Here is a 24,498-nt window from a genome sequence, read left to right as displayed (position 1 = left end):
TCTCACCTATGGGAGAGTAAAATCCTTGCAGAATGAAGGCAGAGAACATTGATCTGAGGCTCCCTTTGGCACACTGACAATTACTGCAACATATACCTTTCATTTCTGCACCTACCACACATTTCTGGAAATATTATTTGTACCTGCTCTACCTGGTTTCAACCTTGCTCCACCCATCTATTGCTCCCCCACCACATACCCCAAACTCTTGCCATCTCCTGTTTTTACCTCTGCTGCGGAAGAGGCTGGCTTGAAATGTGTGGAGGTATTATGGACCTCCTCTCCCTGAAAAGCTTGCCTAAACCGTAATCATGTTAGCTCACCGCCTGATTTGTGAACACCTGCATTAACCTATCCTCTTTGGCTGATCAGTTTGAGAACTCTTGATACACTTTCATCACCTGTTTTTAGGAGGAAATAACATCGGTGCCTAATATTCTACAGAAGACCTGTGGGTACAAGTAAACACTATTTCAAATTCACTTTCTCTACTCCTGTTGTCCCAAGGAGATGCCTTAAGGGGATAAGGAAAATGACGGGGCTTTTATAGTCGCACAGACAATATGACTTGGGTAATGAGCAAACTTCCAGGTTAATCAGAAGTCTTCTTCACAGTGGTATGAAAAATGAAGATGGCACAACCTGCCACATACAAGAGTTTTGGATGGAATGGGAAGAGGTGCTTTGGAGAATTAGGTTCAATCATGCTTAGTGCAAAGAGACAAGTTGCATGTTGTGGAAGAGGCCAGTGAATGCCACCCCACTGATAATACAAAAGCAACCATTCATATCTGTCTCAAGCACTAATTGAAACACATGGGTTCCTTGTAAGGTAGAGAACAGAAATAAAGGAAAACACAGCAATCTTTATACTTGCAGAACTAGATTATCAGTTTTAGGTGGTAAGCTGGGTAAAGTGCTGATAGAAGCAAAGTTTGGAAGTGTTAGCAGGTGGTTGAAGGGTATTGTCTCCCATAGGTAAAAGCCCAACCCTGTGAGTAAAAGGTTATCTCCTACAGATCCCCTGCTGCACAGCAAAATTCAGGCATCCCACCCAAAGCAGACAATAATGTCAAGCAGGCATCTGAATTATGATAAAAGCCATTCCCAGACAGACTTTAGAATTATTTGATAGCACCTGCCTTCTTGTCAGTGCAAATGTTCCCTTGCCTGTTTTGCGGATTTCTAGGCTGTAGGACACCCCCCATTATTAAGCACAGGGGTTGGCAAGGTTTACCTTGCCTTGGTTGGTTCACTCCAGCAGAGATTCTTCCGTGGGCCAGATCGCACGTGCACATGAGCGATTACGATTTCCGGCGTCTGCACTGATGCGATCTCCGGCACCATGGAAGTGAGTCCCCGCGCCGGTTTAGCGCAGCGCGCGGGAACTCGCCAAGCGGGTGGCTCGGTTTGGGGGCAGCTCGTGGGCCAGTTAAACGACCCCCGTGGGCCGCTTGTGGCCCATCAGCCTTAGGTTGCCAACCCCTGATCAAGCAAATATGTTGCATTTATAGATGACTTAACAGGGAACAACAAAAAAACGCACCATTTTGGAACCATGGTAGCAATGTCAGATCAACAGTGCATAGAAAAGGTGGTGGTGAAGGCAACATGTTGGAGAACACTCTGTTGTAAAGAGCCGGTTGTTCCAAAACTAAGGTTGATGCACATTTGGGAGCAGGCAACATTGGACCAACATCTGAGCAATTGTATAGTTTCAGTCTTTATTACATATTTACAATGCTAAAGGCTGTATAAACTGCCGGGATGCTAAATTCTGCACTTTATGATGCTGCTATACAATATGCAGAGGCCCTGCTAATATGTCAGTTCTTAAGGAAACTGTACACTCAGTAATCCAATTTAATGGCTGGTGGTTCAAACTCTTAGGCTTGTATCCAATGTTAGTCTATAGCTAATGCAAGATGGAGCTAAATGAATCTATTCTACACGTGGCTACTCAAAGTGTTGTTGTTGAGTCGTTTAGTCGTGTCCGACTCTTCGTGACCCCATGGACCATAGCACGCCAGGCACTCCTGAAAAACCCACTGAAATTAATGGACAAGAACAAACTTAGGTCCATTACTTTCAGTGGGTTTACTCTGAATTGAACCTAGTTGTTTACAATCCTCAGATTCAAACGTTTCCACTATTTTCGATGGTTTCCCAAGAGATAAACCATACACAACACTTCAACTATAATAGAAAAGGTTAAGAATAGGCTCTGAAGCATCATTTTCATTTTGCCAATGCCATTTATTGTATTCGGTACACACAGTCTCATCCAGAGAGCTGCATTTATCATCTCACCATCTTTACTTGAAAGAGCATCAGCAGAAGCCACAGTGAGGACTTGAGTTTGCAGGTGCATTTATTTCATGTGGGGGGAGGGGGAGGGGAAATCTATCTTTCTGCATATGTGATACTGGGAAACCCACCTATTCACAGATGGCATGTCCAAACTGCATTCTTCTGGGTGGTTTGCAGTTGACACACTTAGCGGGCATACGCTTGAACCAGGAGGCCTCCTTTACTGTTGGGTTGTGAAAAAGCATCTTATAGGAGAAAATCAAGACCACACACTTGAATTACACGTAGCCTATTTCTGATAGACTACCCAATTGAAGGTATTACATGAAGCAGGGCCTCAAATTTATTTTTTTGGACAGAGTGATACAGTTGGTTTGAGTTCTATTGACCTTCTATAAGTGGATTTGGGCTAGTTCACAATACTTTGCCAGTGCAAGCTTACGGCAACACATGTTAATTTCTCTATACCCCATTGCACATGGCAGTTATAAGGGGTTGCATTCAGTTAAGTTTTACTTGAGTACACCCACTGAAGTTAAAGGGCATGACGAGGTCCATTAATTTCAACGGCGCTACTTTGAATACAACCCAAGCTGTAATATCCAATACATGCATATGCAATGGGAAACAATGATTCTGCAGCTTATGGTGAAAAGCCCATGTACTAGCTTCATCAAAAACTATAGAAAAAACAGGTGTTGGTCTGATGTAGTCGAAACAAAATAAAAAAATTCCTTCCAGTAGCACCAGAGACCAACTAAGTTTGTCATTGGTATGAGCTTTCATGTGCATGCACACTTCTTCAGATATTTCCGTGTGCATGCACACAAAAGCTCATACCAATGACAAACTTAGTTGGTCTCTAAGGTGCTACTGGAAGGAATTTTTTTAGTTTATAGAAAAAACAGTTCATCCGTGCAGAAAAATAGCAGCATGTGAAACATTCGGGATAAGGAAAACAGCAGCAGCTATTGGGCAAAGTGCTTAGAGGTTTAGGTGGCTAGTGGGGAGGGTCAGGATGTACTGATTTCTTGAAGAGGAAAAGTTTACTGAGGCAATACTGCAATGCCTTTTGACTTCCGAGGCCCGTTGTCCCTGATCACAGATGGGGATGACAATAAAATAAACATGCCCTTGTCATTGGTTGTTTAATGGCGAAGATGCTTTCAAGTGATGCAATACATAAAATAACTGCCGCCAATTTTCCAGCAAAGATTCTTCCCACTCCCCACCCCCCCTCTGCCTCCTTGGTGCAATTTCAGAATTCATTTTGGATTGTTTAGGCATATGCCTCAGTTGGATTCCGTTTGGACTGCTAATCCCATGGCGAAACAAAAGGATGGATTGTTTTCACAAATGGAGATTTAGTCTTTTTGAACAAGGGTTTAAAAGAACAAATAACATGCTGGAAGATTCCTAATGGCTCATGCTACAAAGGCAAGCATTGTGGTTTTATTAACTGATGCCATTTTTTTCCTTTTAATGGAAAGCACTAAATTGTATGCTACCTGGGGCAAAGTGCATGAAAAATCTTGAAAAACAGGGAACATTAACGTACTTGTTTATTACCGTAGTCTAAATGAGTGGAGAACCTGCATAAAAAGGGAAAGCGTCTATAGCCACTGCTGGATGGCTTAATGAAAACCTGTTATGCACACACAGAGAGAACACAAAAAGTGTAGCTTGTGTGGTCAGTGGTGGCTTGTTCATTACTTCAGAACACAGGCAGTGCAACGCTTCTGTTGCTACAGCTCAACCTATCAAAGAGGAAGTGAGGAAGGAGGGCAGTTTTTCAGCAAGTGAGGAGCTTCAGAAGCAACAAACCAAAAAACCAAAACAAAACACAAGTCTGAGGCAACAGTTTTGCACCAATTTTGATTTTCAGCCGGAGTTGTGCTTTTGGTATTGGAACACTCACTGAAAGCAAAGTATTCTGGCAAGTATTCTCAATTATATTTTTCTCCCAGTAACAGAAGAGATAGGAGGCAAGCCAATTGTTGTATGAGCACAGATTGATATCTGGGCTCTGGATACTGAGGACTGTTCTCTTCACAAGACAGATGCTGCCAGTTTAAAAATAATAATAATAATAATCTCTCTGTGTTGGGAACTGTACCAACGCTTTCCAACAGAACCACCATCCGCACAGAACTTCACAGATATTTTGCTATGCAGTGGGTGTCCACTGCATCCTTAAGAGTTAAAGGGACTTGCAAGGTGGACCATATTGGAATTTAGAAGAGGAAAAAGAGATGTTTGCTTCGAACAACCTATAATGAACAGCCCTCTCTCTGGCTCTTGCCCTGATGCCCTTTGTTTTTTTCGCAACCCGTGCCAATACTGCGACCTAGTTTCAGAGTCATAATGTCTTTGCTCATAAAACAAATCAAAATATCTATAAACAGCAACATTACAAAGAGTAAGAGGGAAATGAAAAAAAGAAAACAAATCCTCTATAGCTGTTTCTAATACTGTTCCCCAAAATACCAAAATATTCTGTCCGTTGGACAACCACTTACACCATAAATCACTCTGAAGGCAGAAAATAAAGTCTGTGTGTTTCAAGATACATTGTGTTCTCTTGGGGAAATATGTTGTGGGGTAGGGGTGGGGAGGGGAGGAGGCAGGGCCTAACGACTTTTGGCAGGTCTCCCCTCAAAGTCAGATATTGCCGCACAGTTAAAAGGTACGCTTCTCTGCAAAGCCTTAAAAAAGAATCCCACGGATGACGTCATGGGTACTCCACAGCTTGAGGTGGATTTCCCGCCCAGAAGAGCCATTTTAATCTCCCTGCCATTCCCAAGCATTATTTCTTCGTTGTTTTGCGGATCAGCGCCATCCTCTGAAAAGAGAGAAGAAAAAGAACAGCGAAAATCAGGAAAATGGACCATCAGCAAGCTTCAGTGGAAGGTAGATTATTTTGGGCCCAGAAAACTATTTCCACTCACCTGGCCACCATAGTATCCAAATACCTCAATCACATAACTAATCCGCTTAAGAGTCAAAATGAGGTATAGCTGCATTTCCGTATCAGCTTTTTTAAATTAAAAAATAGCAGCTGTTGGAGGGTCCTCAATCTGAATTGTGACCACAGTGGAGGAAGGTTTGATTCACCCCTTTTCCTAATGAACACTGCTCTGCATACTCTAGCTTTTATTACTCCTACAGGATGAAAAATATAGAGGTGCACATACTTTGTTTCCTTTGAGGACAAACAGCAGCTTTAGTAGGGAGGGGATCCATCTCAGTCAGGAACTGTGCAGGGAAAAGATGAACCTGTACCTGATATGTTGCAGTCCTGACTCAGATGAGGCGCCCTGCTAGTTTGTGTTTTTAAGTTAAGAGATGGAAACACATTTCTCTCTCTCACACACAAACACACACACACGCAGAAAGGGAATGTGGACATTAGAAAGTACAGTATAAACACCTGTTTTCTCTCCTCTCACTGACATGTTTGGTTTATCTGATGCCATTTACCTCCAGATTCTGGCTGCAACACCTTCCTTACCTGTTTGTGAGCTTCTGTAGTGCAGGCTTTTTTATATGGCCTGATTTCTTCAGAACCAAAACCTGGGATCCACATATTCCACTGCCGCTCTACATCAAAGAATAGGGCATGGGTGGAGGGGATGAGAAAGAGAGGTAGAGGAAACAAGAGTTAAGGGGAAATATTTATCGATTCAATCATGTAAGCAGAAATCATTGTCTGGTTTCTAAGAACTGGAACAAAGTGAGAAATGAAAAAATAATCCTGTTTTGGCAGGAGTTGTTTCTCTGCATTTTAGGGATTTCTTTGCATTAGGACAAATTCCAAGGGGACACTTCTGAATTGCATGTGACAGCAATTCCCTTGGTGCAGGGATTCACTACAGGCTATTTTCTGCACACCCTAACACATGGAGGAAGACTGCAGTAGCCTGACTGGCTTGGTGAACAGTTATACATGAAAGGCTCACTACACGGGGAAAGTAGGCACATACAGCCACCTATAGCAGCCTTCATGAAACAAACAACTCATGCACTGGCACTCACCAAGATGCAACTGGACATCTTTCACTTCCAAAGTGTTGGACTTGCGATGCCGTGCAAGCTGGCAGGCAGCTGTCACAACGCTTTCAATGAAGTCGTCAGCGATCTGCAGCAGCATCTGTCAAAAACAGTGAAGCACCAAGCACGTTAGTGATGGGTTTCGGCATGAGATATAACAATGCGTGAAATGATATTTAACTTCAGAAGCTTCACATTCTTCAAACAAGTAATCACCATCCCCAGTGACTTTACATCAAGGAAAACCACTTTGTTTCCTAACTGATCAGATTGAACCAGTGGCACTGTTCAACTAAGGATGAGCTCGGGCAAGTACCAAGGGGTCTGAGATTATTCAGGACTAGGGATACATGCAGCTCATTTCCCCCCGAAAGCCTACCTCCTCCACATCTTCATCCAGTTGTTCATTTGGATCCACCTCTCTGACAAGATCCTGTAGTTTCTTCTTAGTTAAGATCTGGGGCAGGGGAAAGAGATCACCAACATTAGTACAGTTCAACCAGGTCAATGGGCACCAAAGAGACAAAAGGAGATGGTGCCCATCTAATATTCATGGGGAGGGAATTCCAAAAGGCAGGTGCTACAACACTCAAGGCCCAATTCCTACATTGTGTGCAATGGACCTTCTGGAAAGATGGTATCAGTAGGAGGGCCTCACCTGCAGAGCACACATAGACTGGGCATGTAAGGAGTGAGGTTATCTTCAGGTATCCTAGTCCCAAGCTGCATAGGCCTCTATACACCGGAACCAGCACCTTGAACTTAGCCTGGCAGCTAACTGGCAGCCAGTGCAATTCTTTCAACAGCAGGGTAACATATTGGCAATGCCCTGCCTTAGTGAGCAGTCGAGTTGCCACATTTTGCACTAGCTGCAGCTTCTGGATCAACCTCAAGTTTAGCCCCACATAGAGCACATGGTTCTAAACCTAAAACTCAAGCTTTTATTCATTTCAAGTCACAAGATGGAACAGGGAGATTTTGGCAACTCTTGGGCATGCTCAGAAGCAGCCAACCAATGTTATTTTTCAACCTCACCTTACCCCACTCACTTTCCCAGTATCGCAAGTGCCATTACCTGGTTGCTTTCAGGACTGAGGCGCCCGCCACTGCTAGGGGTCCCTGGCATCTTCGCCACAGTGGTATTGTTTGCCATGGAGCTATGTGGAGGGGTGCTGGCTGGTTCTGGCTTGATTGAGGAGAAGTTGGATAAATTGATCAAGGTAGATGGGCCAAACTGGTTCATAATCTGCTGAGCTTTAGCCTTCAGATCATAGAGCTTGTCCAGATCTTGCTTCTTCTTGGGATTGTGTGGGCCCAAACCAATCAGCTGAAGAAGATACAAATCCCAGGGTTAAAATGAGGAGGAAGAGAAGACAGAGGCGATTGAACAAATTACCAATTTTAGAACAATTCCCAGCAGATTGGATCTCGGATATTCAAAGCCTTTGGAAGAACAGGTTTTCTGCAGCGGCTGAAAAAACACCTTAACTATGTCACCATCAGTCCTTTTTTTCTGGGGGTATGCAGGGGAACGCGTACCCCTAAACATTTTGTGAATCTAAGTTTATCCTAATTGAAGGGAAGTAATTCAATATGATTAGGAAAATGAGAGTACCCCTAAACATTTTTAAAGAAAAAAAACCACTGGTCACCATTATGTCACCCCATGGGAAGCTTTCAAGGCCTGAGTTCTGTGAGAGCTTTAATGCAAACCAAGTATCAGATCACAACGTGGAAATCTGAGCACAAACTGTGTTTGTGGGTGATCAGAAGCACTTCCCCAGACACTTGGATCTGACACTTGGATCTAATAAGAACTTCCCTCTCTCCTCCTAGGGACCCCTGACCATTAGGTCCAGTCGTGACCGACTCTGGGGTTGTGGCGCTCATCTCACGTTATTGGCTGAGGGAGCCGCCGTACAGCTTCCAGGTCATGTGGCCAGCATGACTAAGCTGCTTCTGGCGAACCAGAGCAGCACATGGAAACGCCGTTTACCTTGCCGCTGTAGTGGTACCTATTTATCTACTTGCACTTTGATGTACTTTCAAACTGCTAGGTTGGCAGGAGCTGGGACCGAGCAATGGGACCTCACCCCATCGTGGGGATTCGAACCACTGACCTTCTGATCGGCAAGCCCTAGGCTCTGTGGTTTAACCCACAGTGCCACCCTAGATTGCACAGAAAGCAACTGTGAGGCACTTGATGACCACTGGTGTCCGGAGATGTGCGTTTGTAGTTCTTGGACAACTTTTGATTATGCATAGGAATCTTCCACACCTGTCGTTTTGATAGTTCTAAGAGAAAAGTGCTAAAGGGAAAACTCCTGTTATATAGTCTGCTATAGATGAAAGCCAGTAATCTAACTAAAGGATGCTGTACACTTGTTTCAAACTTGATATTTAGCTTCCTAGAGCTTGACATTTCCCCCAAATAATACAGATTGGGATATGTTATGTTTATACTTCCATTACGGACTACATTATGGAAATGGACCGTGTTTATCAATCCACGGTTCCACCTATTAACCTCCAATATCCATTTTCTTAAACCCACCAGTGGCAAAGATACCTTAGGGCTACAGTTAAGTGGCAGCATTTCTCTGGGAATGTTTCTTCTCTTTGGTTCTCTCCAAAAATAGACAAAGGGCTTCGTCCAGGATAAGTTAGAAGTACTGTACTTATTTAAGCCATGACTAATTTATCCCATTGATTCCACCTGGAGCTAGCCTAGTCTGAATTCCAACCAAAATCTGTTTTCTGATCGTTCCAAAACATTCAAGACGCAACATCAAATTTCAAGGAATCTCTTTTCGGAATCTTTCAACATCCAGTCTATAATGCTATTGGCTTGTGTGTTCAGTTCAGACCACTCAGCAGCAGCAGCTTGTTACCAATCAACACAGCTGCAGAAAATATTTTAAAGAGGTAAACATTACCAACGTCTCAAGAATCAAAAATGAACCTTTCTTGAACCTTAATATACAGGCGATTAGCATGCGATTTTACCATATGCAGTTATTTTAATTCTTATGCATTTTGCTTAAAATTGTAATCCAACAATGACACCAACGTCGCATCAAAACACAAACCATGCTGAACACGGACTACCCAAGATGCAAGGAAGTCAATATGAAGGAAACGGAAACCACGCTTCATTATTATTTTAAAGAGCAAATTCTCTGTTAGTACAGTATTAATCCACACAAGAATTAATACAAAGGCTGCAATTGAAATGCTTCATTCCACCTTATAACCATGTATTCAATACAATAAAGGTTGAAAGGTAATGTAAACTTAAGTTGTTGGGTTTTTGTTTTTTTTAGCTTCACCCAGAACAAATCCTTAACCTTGTGCTACAACAGGTTTGCCGATAAAAATAGCCTGCCCAGAGGGAGGAAAAAGGATATATGCCTGGGAAAGGCAAGGCTCAGTGCCAGATGAACTTCAGGGGCTCATAGCCTATAAAATTAACCACTAGCAGATTCACACCTTTATAGATTAGTAGCTGCAACAGTCAGGGCTTTGTTTGTATGTTGACAGGATCGCTCATTCCACTTTTGTTTACACTAGATAATAGATATTGTTACTCTGTCATAGAAAATGGCACTGTTGTCAAAGTTGCTGAACTACAACTCCCATCAGCTCCAGCAAGCATGGCTCCACACATTTCTGCACACATGGTAGATATACTTAGAAGTTGTTTCCTCTTCAAGCAGCTGGCAGATGCACATAAAGGCCCTTCAAAGTATGAAGGTAGTTCTCCTATCATCTCAGCAATGGATGCAACCTTTGCTTTCTATCCTTACTTTCAGGACACCCAGCTCCTGCTCTCTCATACTGTATTTTAGCCAGTCTTTCTACATTCCTTCCTTTTCTTTTCATTCTGCTGCCTCCTTTTGACAAATCCATTGTGCTCTTTTCTGATACCTGGCACTGCATTGCTTTACTTCTTGAATCTCCTTCTGCAGCGGTGGGGAATCTTTTTCAGCCCAAGATCCATTCCAGCCTGGTTTTGGCACTGAAATGGACTTGGTCACACTGACTGATTACCTCTATCAGAAGAGACAGGAGAAACATGACCCTGTTGGTTCTCCTTGACCTCTCAGCAGCTTCTGGCACCGTTCAGAATGGTGTTCTTTTGGAATGATTCGGGGCGGGGGGGGGGAGAGTTGGAGGTATTATGTCACACTAGTTTAGTTCATACCTACAGGGAGCTACCAAAAAACAGTAGTAGGATATCGTTTTTTGGCACCTTTTGAACTATGGTGTCCCACAAGGGTCTAGCCCAGGCATCCCCAAACTGCAGCCCTCCAGATGTTTTGGCCTACAACTCCTATGATTCCTAGCTAAGAGTATCAGTGGTCAGGGATGATGGGAATTGTAGTCCAAAACATCTGGAGGGCCGAAGTCTGGGGATGTCTGGTCTAGCCTACTGTATCTCCTATGCTCTTTAACATCTACCTGAAACCACTGGGAGCTGTCATCTAGGGATTTGGAGTATGGTGCCATCAGTTGATGGCATGCAGCTCGATCTCTGCACTCCATTGGAATCAGGACAGACTGTGAAGATGTTGGGCAGGTGTCTGGAAGCAGTGGTAGAGTGGATTATCACTGCTGAATCCTGGTAAGAAGGGCTGCGGTTGGGTGGTTCCTGTGTCTAGGAATTAGGTATCTAACCTGTTCTGGGAGAAGTTGCACTCCCACTGAAGGATCAGGTTTAGTAGTCTGAGAGTCCTCCTGGATTCCAACTTGTCACTGGACTCTTAAGTGGCTTTTGTGGCCAAGAGTGCTTATGCCCAGCTCAGGCTGGTTTGCCAGCTGCAGCTATTCCTGGACCAGGATAGCCTGGCCTCTGTTGTCCATGCCCTAGTGACCTCCTGCTTGTATTGTAATGTGCTCTATGTGAGGTTTTTCTTGAAGATAGTCTGTAGGTTCCAACTACAGTAGTGAAAATCACAAAACCAACTAGGAGATGCATTACATTCCTCTGGGTAGGGGTCACCTGTAAAATGTTCCACATTCCTGTGCATCTCTATGGAGAAGAGTAACGCTGGCAGGAATAAACTGAAGTGAACAGGGAGATTGATTACTTCTTTATCAGGGAGGGATACAGCAATGATGCTGGAGAGAGATTCCAGCACTCAGTTCTACTAATTTTTGTCATCTTCTGGGAGACCATATTCACCAACCAAGCACACAAGACAGGATCATTTCCTACAAAACATTTTCAAATCTTAATGGAAAAGGACAATGCACTCTTGTACACTTCAATTCTGGCACACAAGCAAAACTGAAAAGCCACAAGCCCACCTGCAGCTTCTCACCATGATGCCATCATGCCATGTCCAGTGAGTTCAAGCCAACCTACTTACAGCTATCTGAGTGTCTAGATCTTTAATTACATCAGAAACTGCTGTGGGACCATTGAATGGAGAGGCCATTTTCCACAAAAACCTCCTGCAAATAAACAGTAAGGGTTAACCTATACAGCCATTCTTCCCCTGCTGCAAATGCTTATACAATTCCCCCAGAGCATTTTACAAGCCATCACATCTCTCTCTCTCTACTGGTTAAAATGGATCTCTGTAGGCAATCTAACACAAAGAGAAGATCCCCTCCACGCAGGCCTTACATGGTACAGGTGCATTAATCTGCAATGGCTGGATGTATTACAGCACCGGTGTGAAAGCTCAGTGACCAATCCACTTGTTTATAATTAAGCATAGTGGATAGGATTGTTGGCTGTGAAATGGAAAAATCACATCAGTTACAGACTTTTTAGGTGGTAAGCCACCATTCTCTCAGCTTCACCTCCCCCAATTTCAAATCTGATATACTGGACTTCTTTACAAAACCTCAGAACAAAAATAGTGAAATCATGCAGATTAAGTGCTTGGACAATGGCATTTGTTTTCTTTAAGTGATTAAAAAACGTAAGGGAACACAGTCTTATAAGATGTTGGGAAAATATTAACTTTATGTCCCAAAATGCGGATTAGGATACCGAGAGAGCGAAAGTATGGATGCAGTGCTTAATTAAAATTGCATTGCAAAATGTTTGAGAACCTCGTAGCAAAAAAAGGAGGGGGAGAAGGTTATGCTGTTAAATGAAACAAACAAATGAAGTTATTCAAACTGCTATAAGCATTACTACTGCTATTATAATGCAGTAAAGGAAAAATAGCGGAACAGGGATGGGCAACCTGTGGCCTTCTAGATGTTATTAGACTCCAACTACCATCAGAAAGGCCAGCAGCATTTCAAGGGCAATAGGTTCCCCAATCCTGATAAAGAATAAGAGCAGGTGTGCTCTCCAGAAAACTGCAAGACAAGAGCATAGGTGGGGCGGGGGAGAAGTAAGAAATATGTTGCTTTTTTAAGGAGACTCTGCAGATTCTACGGCAGTGGTGGGCAGAAAATAGATGACAATCTACTGGTAGTTCTCAGAGTCATTTGAAGTAGATCAGCAAGGATTTCTCTGACACACAGTTGCTTAACAATGACAACAAAAATAATTCCTCCTGTAAATCATACTTCTGAAAAGAACAACGAAGGGGAAGAGGATCCAGAGAAGATTTTTATGTGGAGCGACCATGAGCTCATGTCTGTTTTGGTACAATTTTTTTTATAAGGCTATATCTTTTGCACTTTGCTCTGGTTGCTAGATCTTAGGGTACCAGTGTAAAACAAATTAGATTCCACAAGCCTAAAGTCTGCCCACTCCTTTTTAATAGCAATGTTTTCCAATCTTATGTTTGTGCTTTAAAATTAATTTGTAATCAGCCACCTGGGAGCACACACTCCAACAGTCTCTATGTTGTGGAACTTGCATAATTTAAGCTTTTGGCAGAATAAATCCCTACTGATTTATGTCTATGTTGTTAGGAGTTTTCATTCTTCATAGTTAAACTCTCTTACCCTGGTTTTGGGGGTGGGGGTGGGAAGCAGCAGCATCTTGTTTCCAATGCCACATGAACGTATACAGGGACAGAAAGTAACTAGGCTGCACCACATTGACACCCCCAAAGCCTCTTCCCCGCCAATCTGGAGGTTTCCTAAATTGCAGCCATGCCTCACTTTAAGCAGGGCTCCCGCCACTGCCAATTGCCTGGGTCAACTTCCCATCACTCGGGAAGACTTCTCTGTTCCGGAGAAATGAGGCTTACTAAAAAGAGAGAAATAAGCATGAAATCTGATGACACTTGTTCTTTCTCTTCTTGGCTAGTGTCATTTGGTATCAGTCACCATTGCTTTGAAGACATCGATTTGTTGCTGCATCTTATTATATTACCGTGTATAATCTCGCCCTCAGCGCGTGTATGTATGTATATAAATATGAATGTGGCGAGCGCTCACATTTTGCCGGCCACCATAAAATGTCCTGAGTAAAAACAGACGGACGAAATATGCGCGTGTACATATATATACACGCGCGCGCGCCGAGGAAAGTGTTTTAAAGCGCACGATGAATTAAAGTAGACCCTGTCAAGCGTCGGGAGGCCTGTTGTCAGGCGAAAGGAAAAGGGAGGAAGCGGGACATGGATAACGTATTTTGGCCGCTTCGTGCGCCCCGGAGGCAGCCCCCTCTCCGGAAGACCTTCAGAGTCAAGAGCTCTGCCTTACTTTCAGCGGGGAGCCGCCGCGGCCACCCGCCCGCCCGAACCGGGGCCCCCGCTCCGCTCACCGGCGCCTCGGCCGCCTACCCGGCCATTTCCCTCCTGCGAACCGCTCGACGCTTCCGACCGATTGCCGCCTTTCCTCCCTCACTGGGACGCCGCAACACAGCACTTCCGGGGTCACGACCCCAGGAGCCCCACGAGCCGCTCCAGGAAAGACGCTTGGCCCACACAGTGGCAGCCAATCGGCAAGTGCCTCCGTCTCCCTTTTTAAGGTTGGGCCGCTTGGTCTCGTCTGCACATGCGCCGATGCTCCTTACGTTCCGAGGCTCTCTCGCCCCCGCTCTTTCTTGTTTGTGGCGAATTAAGGTCTGTGGCGCGCCCGCGCGCCCGCTGTCAAATCGTCTCTCTGTTTCAGCACCGCAGTGCGCAGGCGCACTTCGGCTGGGCCCTTATGGAGGGGAAGGGTGGGAAAAAGAAACGCGTTTACTATATGTAGGTGTTTTAATAGGCGGCCGCGGCGCCTTCTTGGTTCTCCATCCGAGAGCGCGTGGCGGGCTGCGCTTTTTTTTTCTTAAGGTGAAGGGTGAGTGCCGTTTGTCTTGAGCAAGTATGATGGGGAAACGCGAGTTCGAATCCCAATGCTGCCTAGCCCACTTCACAGGGTTGTCGTGTAATTTTTTTTTTTAAGCACAGAAGAAATAAGTGTATAAGCAACCGTAAGTGCTTTGAAAAGAGGATGGTAAATGTGTAATAGAGTACAATGAGTCTGGAAAGTAATTGCAGTGGAGTTCAGGGGTTTGCAGTGGCATCCATGGTAATAGCAACCTCTCGCCCAGCCGACCGAGAACTGTCTGTGCACCCGCTCTACGCATCCCAGCTCAGGCAAACCTCAGCTGGGTTGTAGATCTCTCTCTGCAGCTTTGCAAGAACTACTGTAACGTCGCGATCCTAGCAGGCGCACTTACTTGGGAGTAAGCCCCATTGCCACATAGTTTCCAACTACTCCCCCGAGCAAACATGCGAGCACCCGCATGGCAAAAGTGCTGCGATTTCCGTTTGTACCGGTAGGGATAAGATTTTTCACTCCCTCTCAATAGCTCTAAATAAGGGTGAATCTTCTTTGCAGCTGCTGAAATGCAGGGTTCGGAAAGGTACCCAGAATGCACTGCCATTATTTGCATATGTATAGAAACGCGGGTATCGATAACTTTCTGCAGAAATACCGCTGGATATCGAGCAGGAGAGGCGGGGAGGGATCAAAGCGAACCTGAAGCCGCTGTGGCATTATGCCCTCCCCAAATATTATTGTGGTGCAATTTTGCTCGCTGTGCCTTTTAGAGGCGTTTCGGGCAGCTGGGTAAGGTGTGAGCCTAAAGTCTTGTTAAAAAGGGCTTCTGCTGTGAGTGGCACATGGAGAGGGGCGGCTGCGGCTTTGCCTCTTTCTGTGCGGAATCGCTATCAAGAGATTTCGGAAGCATAATTTTTGTGCCTGGGGCAGCTGGTAATCGCTTGTTCTGGCTCCCCTACATAACATTGTTGAAAGGAGAGAAGAGTGAAAATGGAGCTTTAGGTGCTCAATCTTCAGAGAAACATAGCTAGAGTGTTTATGGGGTGGGTCGAAAGAATCTGAAGAAGTGTGCGTGCACGCAAAAGCTTATGCCAATGACAAACTTAGTTGGTCTTTAAGGTGCTACTGGAAGGAACTTTTTTATTTTGTTTTGACTACAGCAGACCAACACGGCTACCTACCTATAATTAGAACTGTGGGGTGCGTGTTAAGGGTTCAGTCCAACAAATATACCGTGTTTCCCCTTTTTTAAGACACCGTCTTATAACTTTTTTCCCTCAAAAAAACACACAGTGGCTTATTTTCAGGGGGTGTCTTTTTTTAAAAAAAGTGCTGGTACAACTGGGACCCACTGGCTCAGGATGCTCAGTGCTCTCTTCTGCGCGCTGCTGGGCGCGTTGTTGGCGCTGCCAGTTCCGAGCGCCTGCAGGGTGGGGTGGGGGTGGCAGTGCTTTAAACCCCCAACCCTTTAGAAAGCAATGGAAGTTATGGACCGTAACAATCCTTAAGAGGCGCAGGTCTTAAAAAACCCCTGGTATCACCCTTGAAGCACAGCCTTCCAAAGTCGGGGGGAAGAGGTCTGTTTAGACAAAGGAAAGGATCGGGGTGATTCTGCGCCCTGGGACCCACAGAACTACTTTAAAAATCCCAACCTGGGGGGGGGGGTCAAATAGTGAAGCCCCATAGCCCTGTAGCAACAGAAGGCACATTCTGAAGCACCCGAGCTGTTCGGTTCCATAAATAATCCAGGAATTGTAAAATTAACAACAATAATGGGGGGCACTCTATCCAAAGAGTTAAGAAGGAATGGGAAAGTGTTGAGTTATATATGGAAAAATATGGAAAGGAAAGTTAGTTAAAGATAAAAAATAAATAATTATCGCAAGGGAAAAAATAACATCATAAAGGGTAATAATATTAAATATAAAATAGACAACACAACAGAAAAAGCAAGTATATGACTAAATGAGATCGCACAGGAGTGAGGGAAGTGGGGAGAGAGGGAGGGGGGTAAGGAATGGAAGGAGGCAATGGTTGGAGGAGGGTATAGGGGGATGAATTAAAGGAAAATTAAGACTGGGAGGCGCATGGTTTTTGTTTTTTAAAGATGCAAAGGCTTGCAATCAGCCAAAGTATAGAGCCCAACTTCCAGGAGACTGCGATCTACTTGCGGATTTATAAACTGGAGGTGATCTACCCCCGTTTTATTGGTGTTCAGGTCAGAGTTGTTTTTAGAGAGAGGAAATATCCCATTTTTGAGGTTAAAGTAAAAGTTCCTGACCTTTTTTTTATAATGAGGAAATGCTGCTAAAACTCCGTTCTTCATTCCACGAAGGGGAGAGGGGGCGGGGCCGGGTGCTCAAAGACAAAAGAAATGGAAAAGGAGATAGCGATCAACTGCAGCCTCCTGCAGCCGCCGGGAGAGGCAGGGGCTGCAGCCGAGTGCTGCTTCGCAAACAAACGGGGGAAAGTGCTTAGAACCCAGAGAATCCAGCTGAAAAACACGAAGCAGCAACAGCAATTGCACACACACCATCCCAAGCCAGCACAGTAACCAAGTCCCAAAAGCAAGAAAGGACTCAGCAAACACTGCTGTGGCTGGCGTTGCTGCTGCTGACTCGGGGAGCTCAGTGCTCTCTTCCGCACAGCGCCTATCACTATGGCTTATTTTCGGGGTACGGTTTATATTTCTCAAATGCTTAGAAATGCTGCTATGGCTTATTTTATGACTACGCCTTAAAAAGGGGGAAACACGGTAGTGTGTGCTGCTTGCTAATATGTCTCCTAATGAACTGGTTGTTTTAGATAGAGAAGCAGCAGTAGCCCCAAATAAACATCCCCAACTCTATTATAAAGACACAGGAGCCTCGTTAAGTGGAGGGTGGGTCCAGTTTCTAAGAGTCCCCCCCCCATAATAAATTAATAGCCACTTAATAGCCACAAGTTGCATGTCAATTCCTGCCCTTCTAAATGGTGTGCAATTTTTTTTCTAATGGGGGTATTTTGTCCTTTCTTTTTTATTTAGAGAATTTGTACCCTACTCCTGGGACGTGGGTGGCACTGTGGTCTAAAACCACGGAGCCTAGGGCTTGCTGATTGGAAGGTTGGCAGTTCGAGTCCCCACAACGGGGTGAGCTCCCGTTGCTCGGTCCCAGCTCCTGCCAACCTCAGCAGTTCGAAAGCATGCCAAAGTGCAAGTAGATAAATAGGCATAGCTGTCAACTTTTGGACTTGAAAATAAGGGATCAGCAGCCTCACCTGTCCTGGGGACAGTCAGTATATCTAACAATTCAGGATAGCAGCGGGAAACGGCGCTGGAATAAGGGAATTTCCAGCCAAAAAAGGGAAGGTTGACAGCTGTGGCTTGGAATAAGGGAGTTTCCAGCAAAAAAGGGGAGGGTTTACAGCTATGTAAATAGGTACTGCTCCAGCAGGAAGGTAAATGGTGTTTCCGTGCGCTGCTCTGTTTTCACCAGAAGCGGCTCAGTCATGGTGGCCACATGACCCGGAAAAACTGTTTGCAGACAAACGTCCGCTCCCTCGGCCAGTAAAGTGAGATGAGCACCACAACCCCAGAGTCGTTCGCGACTGGACTTAACTGTCAGGGGTCCTTTACCTTTACCTTTTTACCCTACTCCTAAATCAACAAGTTTCCCAGAGTGGCTTGTGCATGACCACCACAAGAAGACAGTCCCTGCCAGCAGTCTTACAATCTAAAAGTGATGACACGCAAGGAAAAAGGGATGGAGAGGGAAGAAGAAAAAGGCAATCTTGGTGCCAATTTTTAAATTTAAGTAGGATTTGAACCTTGCTCTCCCAGGTCCTGGTCAAACACACTAGCCATTAAAAAAAAAGGTAAATAACCCCTGAACGCTTAAGTCCAGTAAAAGGCAGCTATGGGGTGTGGCACTCATCTCGCTTTCAGGCCAAGGGAGCTGTCCACAGGCAGCTTTCCGGGTCAGGTGGCCAACATGACCAAACCGCTTCTGGCACAGCGGAACACCATGACAGACGCCAGAGTGTGTGGAAGTGTCGTTTGCATTCCCACTGCAGCGGTGCCTATTTATCTACTTGCACTGTTATGCTTTTGAACTGCTAGGTTGGCAGGAGCTGGGACAGAGCAATGGGAGCTCACCCCATCATGGAGATTCGAACCGCCAACCTTCCCATCGGCAAGCCCAAGAAGCTCAGTGGTTTAGACCACAGTGCCACCCACGTCCCTTGTCAAACACTAGCTATTCCACCACACTGGCTCATGTGTTGGCCCTGCCTTGACCAACAGTGATAGTGGAGATCACAGCTTCCCAGTCCCTGAAAGGCATGCTCTCCAGCCTGCATCTCAAACTAAGAGGTTTGTCTGCTGTTGCTTTGTATGGTGAGTCACTAGAGTTACAGGCCCAGTAGTGAGAGTATCTTTTTCGTGGCTGCTCTCTATACTGTGGACTTGTTTTGTGGCCCCCTTGCCAAAGGCCTAGCCCCTTTGGTTCTTAACGAAGATAATCCTTGTTTTGGCATCATTTTTTGTCAGCATTATATGCCTGTTTTGGCCCATGGGGACCATGGTACCACAGCTCATGTCGATGAGTATTTTGATGTATGAACATCAGAAGAGCCTGCTGGATCAGGCCAGTTTCCTGTTCTGACAGTGGCTGGCCAAATGCTTGTGGGAACCCTGTAAGCAGGACCCAAGCACAAGAACATTCTCCCTTACCAGAGTTTCCAGCAACTAGTATCCTGAATGTCCTGCTGTCTTGAACCCTGTCATACCTGGATGTACCGTATTTTTTCACTCCATAAGATACACCTGACCATAAGACGCACCATGTTTTTTAGAGGAGGAAAGGGGGAAAGCCCCGGTTTTTTGAGGATCAGCTCAAAGTTGTGCAGCTTCTTTTGCAAAGGGAAAAAATCCTGTTTTTATGGGGTTCAACTCACAGTTCTGCAGCTTCTTTAGGAAAGGGAAAGGGAGCCATTTCTACAGTTCCCAGACAGATAATCTAACCAGCCAGTCACATGTCGCTGGGGAAACGAACAGCCTCCGTCTGCAGAACATTCAACAAATGGAGGCCAGGGCAAGAGGGCGGGGCCGGAAAGGGAGTCAGCGATCGACCACACATTTGCTCCATAAGATGCACAGACATTTCCCCTTACTTTTTAGGAGGAAAAAAGTGTGTCTTATGGAGCGAAAAATACGGCAAGTCTTGCTGGTGTACACAGTCACAAGGGCCATGCTAGAGAATAGTCAGTCCTAAAGGTAAAAAAACAAAAAACAGTCCAGTACCACAAGCAAACAGTAAGGCCAGGTTCCCCACCATTGCAGCAGACCCAGGGTCAGAAAAAGTCCCTAAGTCACAGTCCAGTGGCGTTTGTGAAGCATCTAAGCCGTGGTCCATCCACGTAGAAAGCTGAGCAGAGTCTCTGCCTTGCTTCCCTTTTCTCCTTCCCATCTTGATGGACATATTTGGGTTTGCTCCACTTGACGAGGCAGGTGATCCTCACCTGCTCTGAGCCTAATCCAGGCATAGGCAACCTTAGCTCTCCAGGTGTTTTGGAACTGCTACTCGCTTGATCCCTGACCACTGGCCCTGTTAGCTAGGGATCATGGGAGTTGTAATTCCAAGACATTTGGAGAGCCAAGGTTGCCTATGCCTGGCCTAATCCAACCGAGTGACCACAAACCTCCCAGAACTAACAAATCCCGTGATCTTCACCTGATCAACCAGTAAATTTGGCTTGTTCTGTTGCCTGTCTCAGTCTCCTCCCACTGTGCCCAAAGCCTCAGAGCCTGCTGTGTCTGTGGAGATGGGAGGGGCACCTCTGATTTCTGGTGATGTGTCCCCCTCCCCTGACTCCCCTGACCTGTCAGCTGCCCCCTTGCCGTCCTCTGATGACCCGCGAGTACCTCCTAAGTCCCCCAACTACCCCTTCCCCATCTTCAGCTTGCCCTGGGGTGTTCAAGTCGTGGCTACACCTGTTCGCCCAGATTCCCCTCCCCATCCTCGGTGTTCTACCAGTTCATGTAGCTCATGGAATTAGTCGCCACCGATAGCCAGCAAACATTTTCTTGATGTATTAATGTTTTTGACCCTCCACGAAGTGGGGAAGGATATATCAATGAGCAGCAAATGAATAGTTAAAGCAAGCAAAACAAAACATCTGGCGGATTTGTGGTGACTGCTGCTGGGAAGAGAGCAAAGGATTTTGATTTGGTTTACGAAATGCCTTCAAGTTTTTAATAAGGGAATGTGATGGAGGATCAGGGAGCTACAGTGGCTCTGTTCCTCCTAGGAACCTCATGTCACAACATGTATATATATTATATATCTGTTATTCACAAAAAGTAATTGCAACTGCAGAGCAGTGAGAATAAATGTTACCATATGAATGCAATTTTTCGACCCTCTACTCAAATACCTGACTGGTTCCTTCAAGTCCTAATGAAGATAAGCCAGAGGCATTTGCTAAATTAAAGTAAGCCCGTTGGAACTGAAAGCCTGCCCAGGCTCCATAGGAGTTGAGCATGGAAAAAAATGAATTAATTTTCCTTTGCTGGTGGGAGGAAGAGTGCTATGTTTTTCCTGCAAGAAGGACCACAGTTCAGGGGTTAAGCAAGCCCTTTGCATGTAGAAGGTCCCAGAACACAAGACAATTTTTTTAAAAAAAGGATAAGGTGGCAAGCATTAGGAAAGATCTCTGCTTCAGAGCTGCTGCCAGTCAGTGTTGACAATATTGGGCTAGGTGGACAGAGAGCCTGATTAAGGCTTTCCTATGCCCTTGACCTGAAGATGCTCCACAAAAATCCACCTCTTTCCTAGCAGCCTGGGCACCAGAAGATCCTTTCTGCGCTGCTCACAAGGGCTCGTGATAGACGTGTGTGAGTGGGGAATCTGTGATCTGGAAGCAGCGGCTCTGTGGAGAGGTAGCTGGCTGCGCCGGAGGGCGTTCATCTCTTGGGCTCAGAGTCTGGTTGCCGTGAGGCTCTGTGTAGATGGTGCCGGTTTGGGCAGGTCCCTCCCGCAAGTCAGCCTCGCCCGCTTTGCCCTCTGGCTTCTCTGCCAGCCGTTGAGCTGGTGAGTCGTATTGCGCCAGGGCCTCTGGGCAGACTGGCGAGACCAGGGGTCCTGCCTGGCTTTGGGGAGAGGAGATGACTTTGATGATGCAGACGTTCTTCCTGAACGCGCCTCCTTCCGGCTCTGCAGGAGGAGACTGATCTAAGAAGGGGGTGGCATACTCTGGCTCGGGAGGCAAGGGCTCTGCGTACTCGTGGTGTTTTCCCGGCACATCGTAGTGATTCACCACCAGGGGGAGCGTGTAGCCTTCGTCCAGAGCTGGCTTGAATGTGGATGGGATGGACTGGGTACTGGGGCTAACTTGGACCACATCTGGCTCGGCGTATTCTGTAAAGGGGGAAAACAGAAATCCCGGTGAAATGTTGGATTCAGCCCTCTGAGACACATCACCTAACATCAGCCTATGTATGTATGTACTTACGTACATACAGTGGTACCTTGGGAACAAATTGGCTCCCGAATGCCGCAAACCCAGAAGTAAGTGTTTCGGTTTGCGAACGTTTCTCGGAAGCCAAACATCCGACATGGCTTCCGCTTGAATGCAGGAAGCTTCTGCAGCCAATCGGAAGCCGTGCCTTGGTTTTCGAACGGTTTTGGGAGTCGAATGGACTCCCGAAACGGGTTATGTTCGAGAACCAAGGTACCACTGCATTCATTCATTCATTCATTTACAAATAATTGTATGCCACTAATTTAGTTTACAGGTATATATCAGAGTGGATCACCACAATTGCATATAAAAGCCATGCCATAAAAGCCATATTAAAGAAGTTTATTTTTTTATTTTAAAAAAATCATGTCACTGTTGTGGAAAGATGTATTTTGAATTGCCTGTATCACCCTGACGGAATTAAAGAGTTTTTCAACAGGCATATTTAAAAGTTGAATCGGAAAATGCCTGCTGAACCTCCATTGGCAGAGTATTCCACAATACTTCCACATTAGAAACCTTATTTGTGTTTGATGTAATACCATCTCAGGATGTCTCTTGTCTGCATTCTTGTATTGGTGCACAAAGCCCTAAGCGGCTCGGAACCCGAAGGATTGTCTCACCCCTTATAGTCCCAGTTGATCACTGCGCTCTACAGCTGAGGGCCTTGTGAAGCTACCATCTTATCAGGATGTCCCTTGCATCCAATGTAGGAACTGGGCCTTTAGTGTTGCGGCACCAGCCCATTGGAATGCTCTCCCCTCTCTTTGAATATTAGACAGGTCCCACCTCTGTTGTCTTTTCCCACCTACTGAAGACCTTCCTGTGTTGACAAGCTGCCTAATTGGAGATCTTCATCCTACTTTGCATCTGTATCATCCCCCCACTCCCAAACATGGATTCTGCCAGGACAGATTTCCTTGGTCATATTCCTACAAGCTCTACTGACATCCTGCACTCGCCCCTGAGAAATGTGCAGCAACAGGACTTGTTCCAAGTGGCTTTGTATAGCAGGGACAAAGGGTTGGGCCATGGCAGGGCGCAAAGTGGAGATTCCCCCGAATTCCTCCCGCCTCCCTGCTTCCTTCCTTCCTTCCTGTGGGCCTGACCCCTTTGCACGAATGGCACTGCCACCAGTTGCTCCAGAATGCAGATGTTTGCTGATGGCCTCATGCCCAGTTCTCTGCCCCCCCCCCATGCGTGCTTAGCATCATGGATGGAAATCAGCAGTCAATGGGCTGAGTGTTTGGTCCCATCTGTGTGGGGTGAATGGAGAGAATATGCTGAGCACGAGCTGGTAATAAGAGATCTCCAAATTTGCCGGAGTTGATTCTGCACAATGAGCTGCATTGGCTCGAAACTAATTTATGGGCACCCGAACCCGGTTCCTTAGAATTAACCCTTTGTTTTCTCCACCACAAAGGAACAAGACAGCCATTCAGAAAAGGCATTATTTTCTCTCCCCGCATCCCCAGTGTTTGGAGGGAAATGCAGGGCAGGTAAAGAAAAACAGGTGTCTGGTAAGTTGTATTTGGGATGGTTTGCTCATAAATATTGTTATGCTCTCCCTACTTCTCCAACCAGGAAGTGATTCCTGGGTGGGTGGATAGTACTGTACTTATCTGGGTCTGTGGAAGCTTATGGCATTTCATAATAATTTACAAATATGCAAGTTGAGTAGTGCTGGCACGTGGCCCCTGGAAGGTTACCCAGAAGGGAATGCGGCCCTCAGGCATAAAAAGGTTCCCCAGCTCTTGCTATAGGCAACAGTGTGTGTTTCTCAAACTCAGAACAGATGCCACCTACCTGGAGACTGAGCTCTGCTGAGATCTACTGGTGTTCCAGACCTAGGGAACGAGGCGATTTCCGAGGTGGACAACTGCAGGCTCCCTCTGGGACACACCTGGCTGGCCTCTGATGTCGGGAAACCTAAAAGGAAATCTTGAGGTCAGCAGGAGTAACAAATAAGCAGCGTGAAGCCACTTTGCATGCTGCAATCAAACAGTCTATTTTTCATTTTGGAGAAAGAACTCAATGAGCAGACAGCTCACCGCCACCAGAAACACCCAGATCCTGCATTGGGGCTTGGACTAGAGGATCTCTAAAGTACCTCCCAGATCTGTGATAAGAAATAAAAGAGCGTTCCTTTCCAGATATAATTGGAGCAATTTTTAATAATAATGAGGCAGGCCGCAAAAGGAAATGACATTCAGTTTTGGAAGTTAGCAAACGGAAGCTGATGGGAGGCTGTTATTTGTCTGAATGGGGGTAGGGAAAATACATGCCCTCTAGAAGTTGCTGGACTCCAACTCCCACTGGCACCAACCCGCATGTCCTATGGTCAGGGATGATGGGAGTTGTAGTCCAGCAACATCTGCAGGGCACCATGCCAGCTAACTCCGGTTGAGGAAATGCACATACAAGCCAGCCTTTAGCATTTCACTCCTTGAA

The 24,498-nt window shown here is 45.7% G+C and overlaps 2 protein-coding genes and 1 non-coding gene across 13 annotated transcripts in view; 1 reads left to right on the top strand and 2 right to left on the bottom strand.

Annotated features, from left to right (window-relative positions):
- Positions 1–3,442: 3,442 nt before the first annotated feature.
- TAF12 (TATA-box binding protein associated factor 12) lies at positions 3,443–14,125 on the bottom strand. Of its 9 annotated transcripts, none has more exons than XM_088672405.1 (7): positions 13,984–14,125; positions 11,733–11,817; positions 7,436–7,687; positions 6,740–6,817; positions 6,346–6,460; positions 5,822–5,910; positions 3,443–5,152 (listed from the first exon to the last, which is right to left on the bottom strand). In XM_088672405.1, exons 2-7 carry the CDS (start codon positions 11,799–11,801, stop codon positions 5,117–5,119), a joined length of 639 nt encoding a protein of 212 aa, XP_088528531.1. In that variant the 5' UTR covers positions 11,802–11,817; positions 13,984–14,125; the 3' UTR covers positions 3,443–5,116. The 9 variants fall into 9 exon arrangements, with proteins under 9 accessions (XP_088528531.1, XP_034975517.1, XP_088528530.1 ...); XM_035119626.3 differs by having other exon boundaries at positions 14,045–14,125; XM_088672404.1 differs by having other exon boundaries at positions 14,064–14,125.
- A 1,237-nt stretch (positions 14,126–15,362) lies between these two features.
- LOC118088068 (U11 spliceosomal RNA) lies at positions 15,363–15,504 on the top strand. Its single transcript, XR_004692928.3, has one exon. It is a non-coding gene; the product is annotated as a U11 spliceosomal RNA (small nuclear RNA).
- A 5,248-nt stretch (positions 15,505–20,752) lies between these two features.
- The window catches only part of LOC118087425 (discoidin, CUB and LCCL domain-containing protein 1), a 37,353-nt gene continuing 33,607 nt past the window's right edge, over positions 20,753–24,498 (bottom strand). For all 3 annotated transcript variants that reach the window (XM_035120049.3, XM_035120050.3, XM_088672402.1), the window contains exons 14-15: positions 23,854–23,976; positions 20,753–21,944 (exon numbers count right to left, since the gene is read on the bottom strand). In XM_035120049.3, the coding sequence (XP_034975940.3) occupies positions 21,397–21,944; positions 23,854–23,976 (671 nt within the window). In that variant the 3' untranslated portion in view covers positions 20,753–21,396. The remainder of the gene's footprint in view (positions 21,945–23,853; positions 23,977–24,498) is intronic.

This window comes from Zootoca vivipara, chromosome 6, assembly GCF_965207765.1.
Source record: "Zootoca vivipara chromosome 6, rZooViv2.hap1.1, whole genome shotgun sequence".
NCBI classification, from domain to species: Eukaryota; Metazoa; Chordata; class Lepidosauria; order Squamata; family Lacertidae; genus Zootoca; species Zootoca vivipara.
Note: the sequence above shows the minus strand (reverse complement) of the source record. Positions and strands in the feature narration are given on the sequence as shown.

Bases quoted from the DNA above. Each gene is read 5' to 3' on its own strand.
- TAF12 (XM_088672408.1), bottom strand. From the start codon at position 13,374: ATGTGGTGCAGCCTAGTTACTTTCTGTCCCTGTATACGTTCATGTGGC. The intron at 6,461-6,739 runs GTAGGCTTTCGG...TGTTTTTGACAG, and splicing joins TGGATGAAGATGTGGAGGAG to ATGCTGCTGCAGATCGCTGA. The intron at 5,911-6,345 runs GTGAGTGCCAGT...TCTTTGATGTAG, and splicing joins AGATGTCCAGTTGCATCTTG to AGCGGCAGTGGAATATGTGG.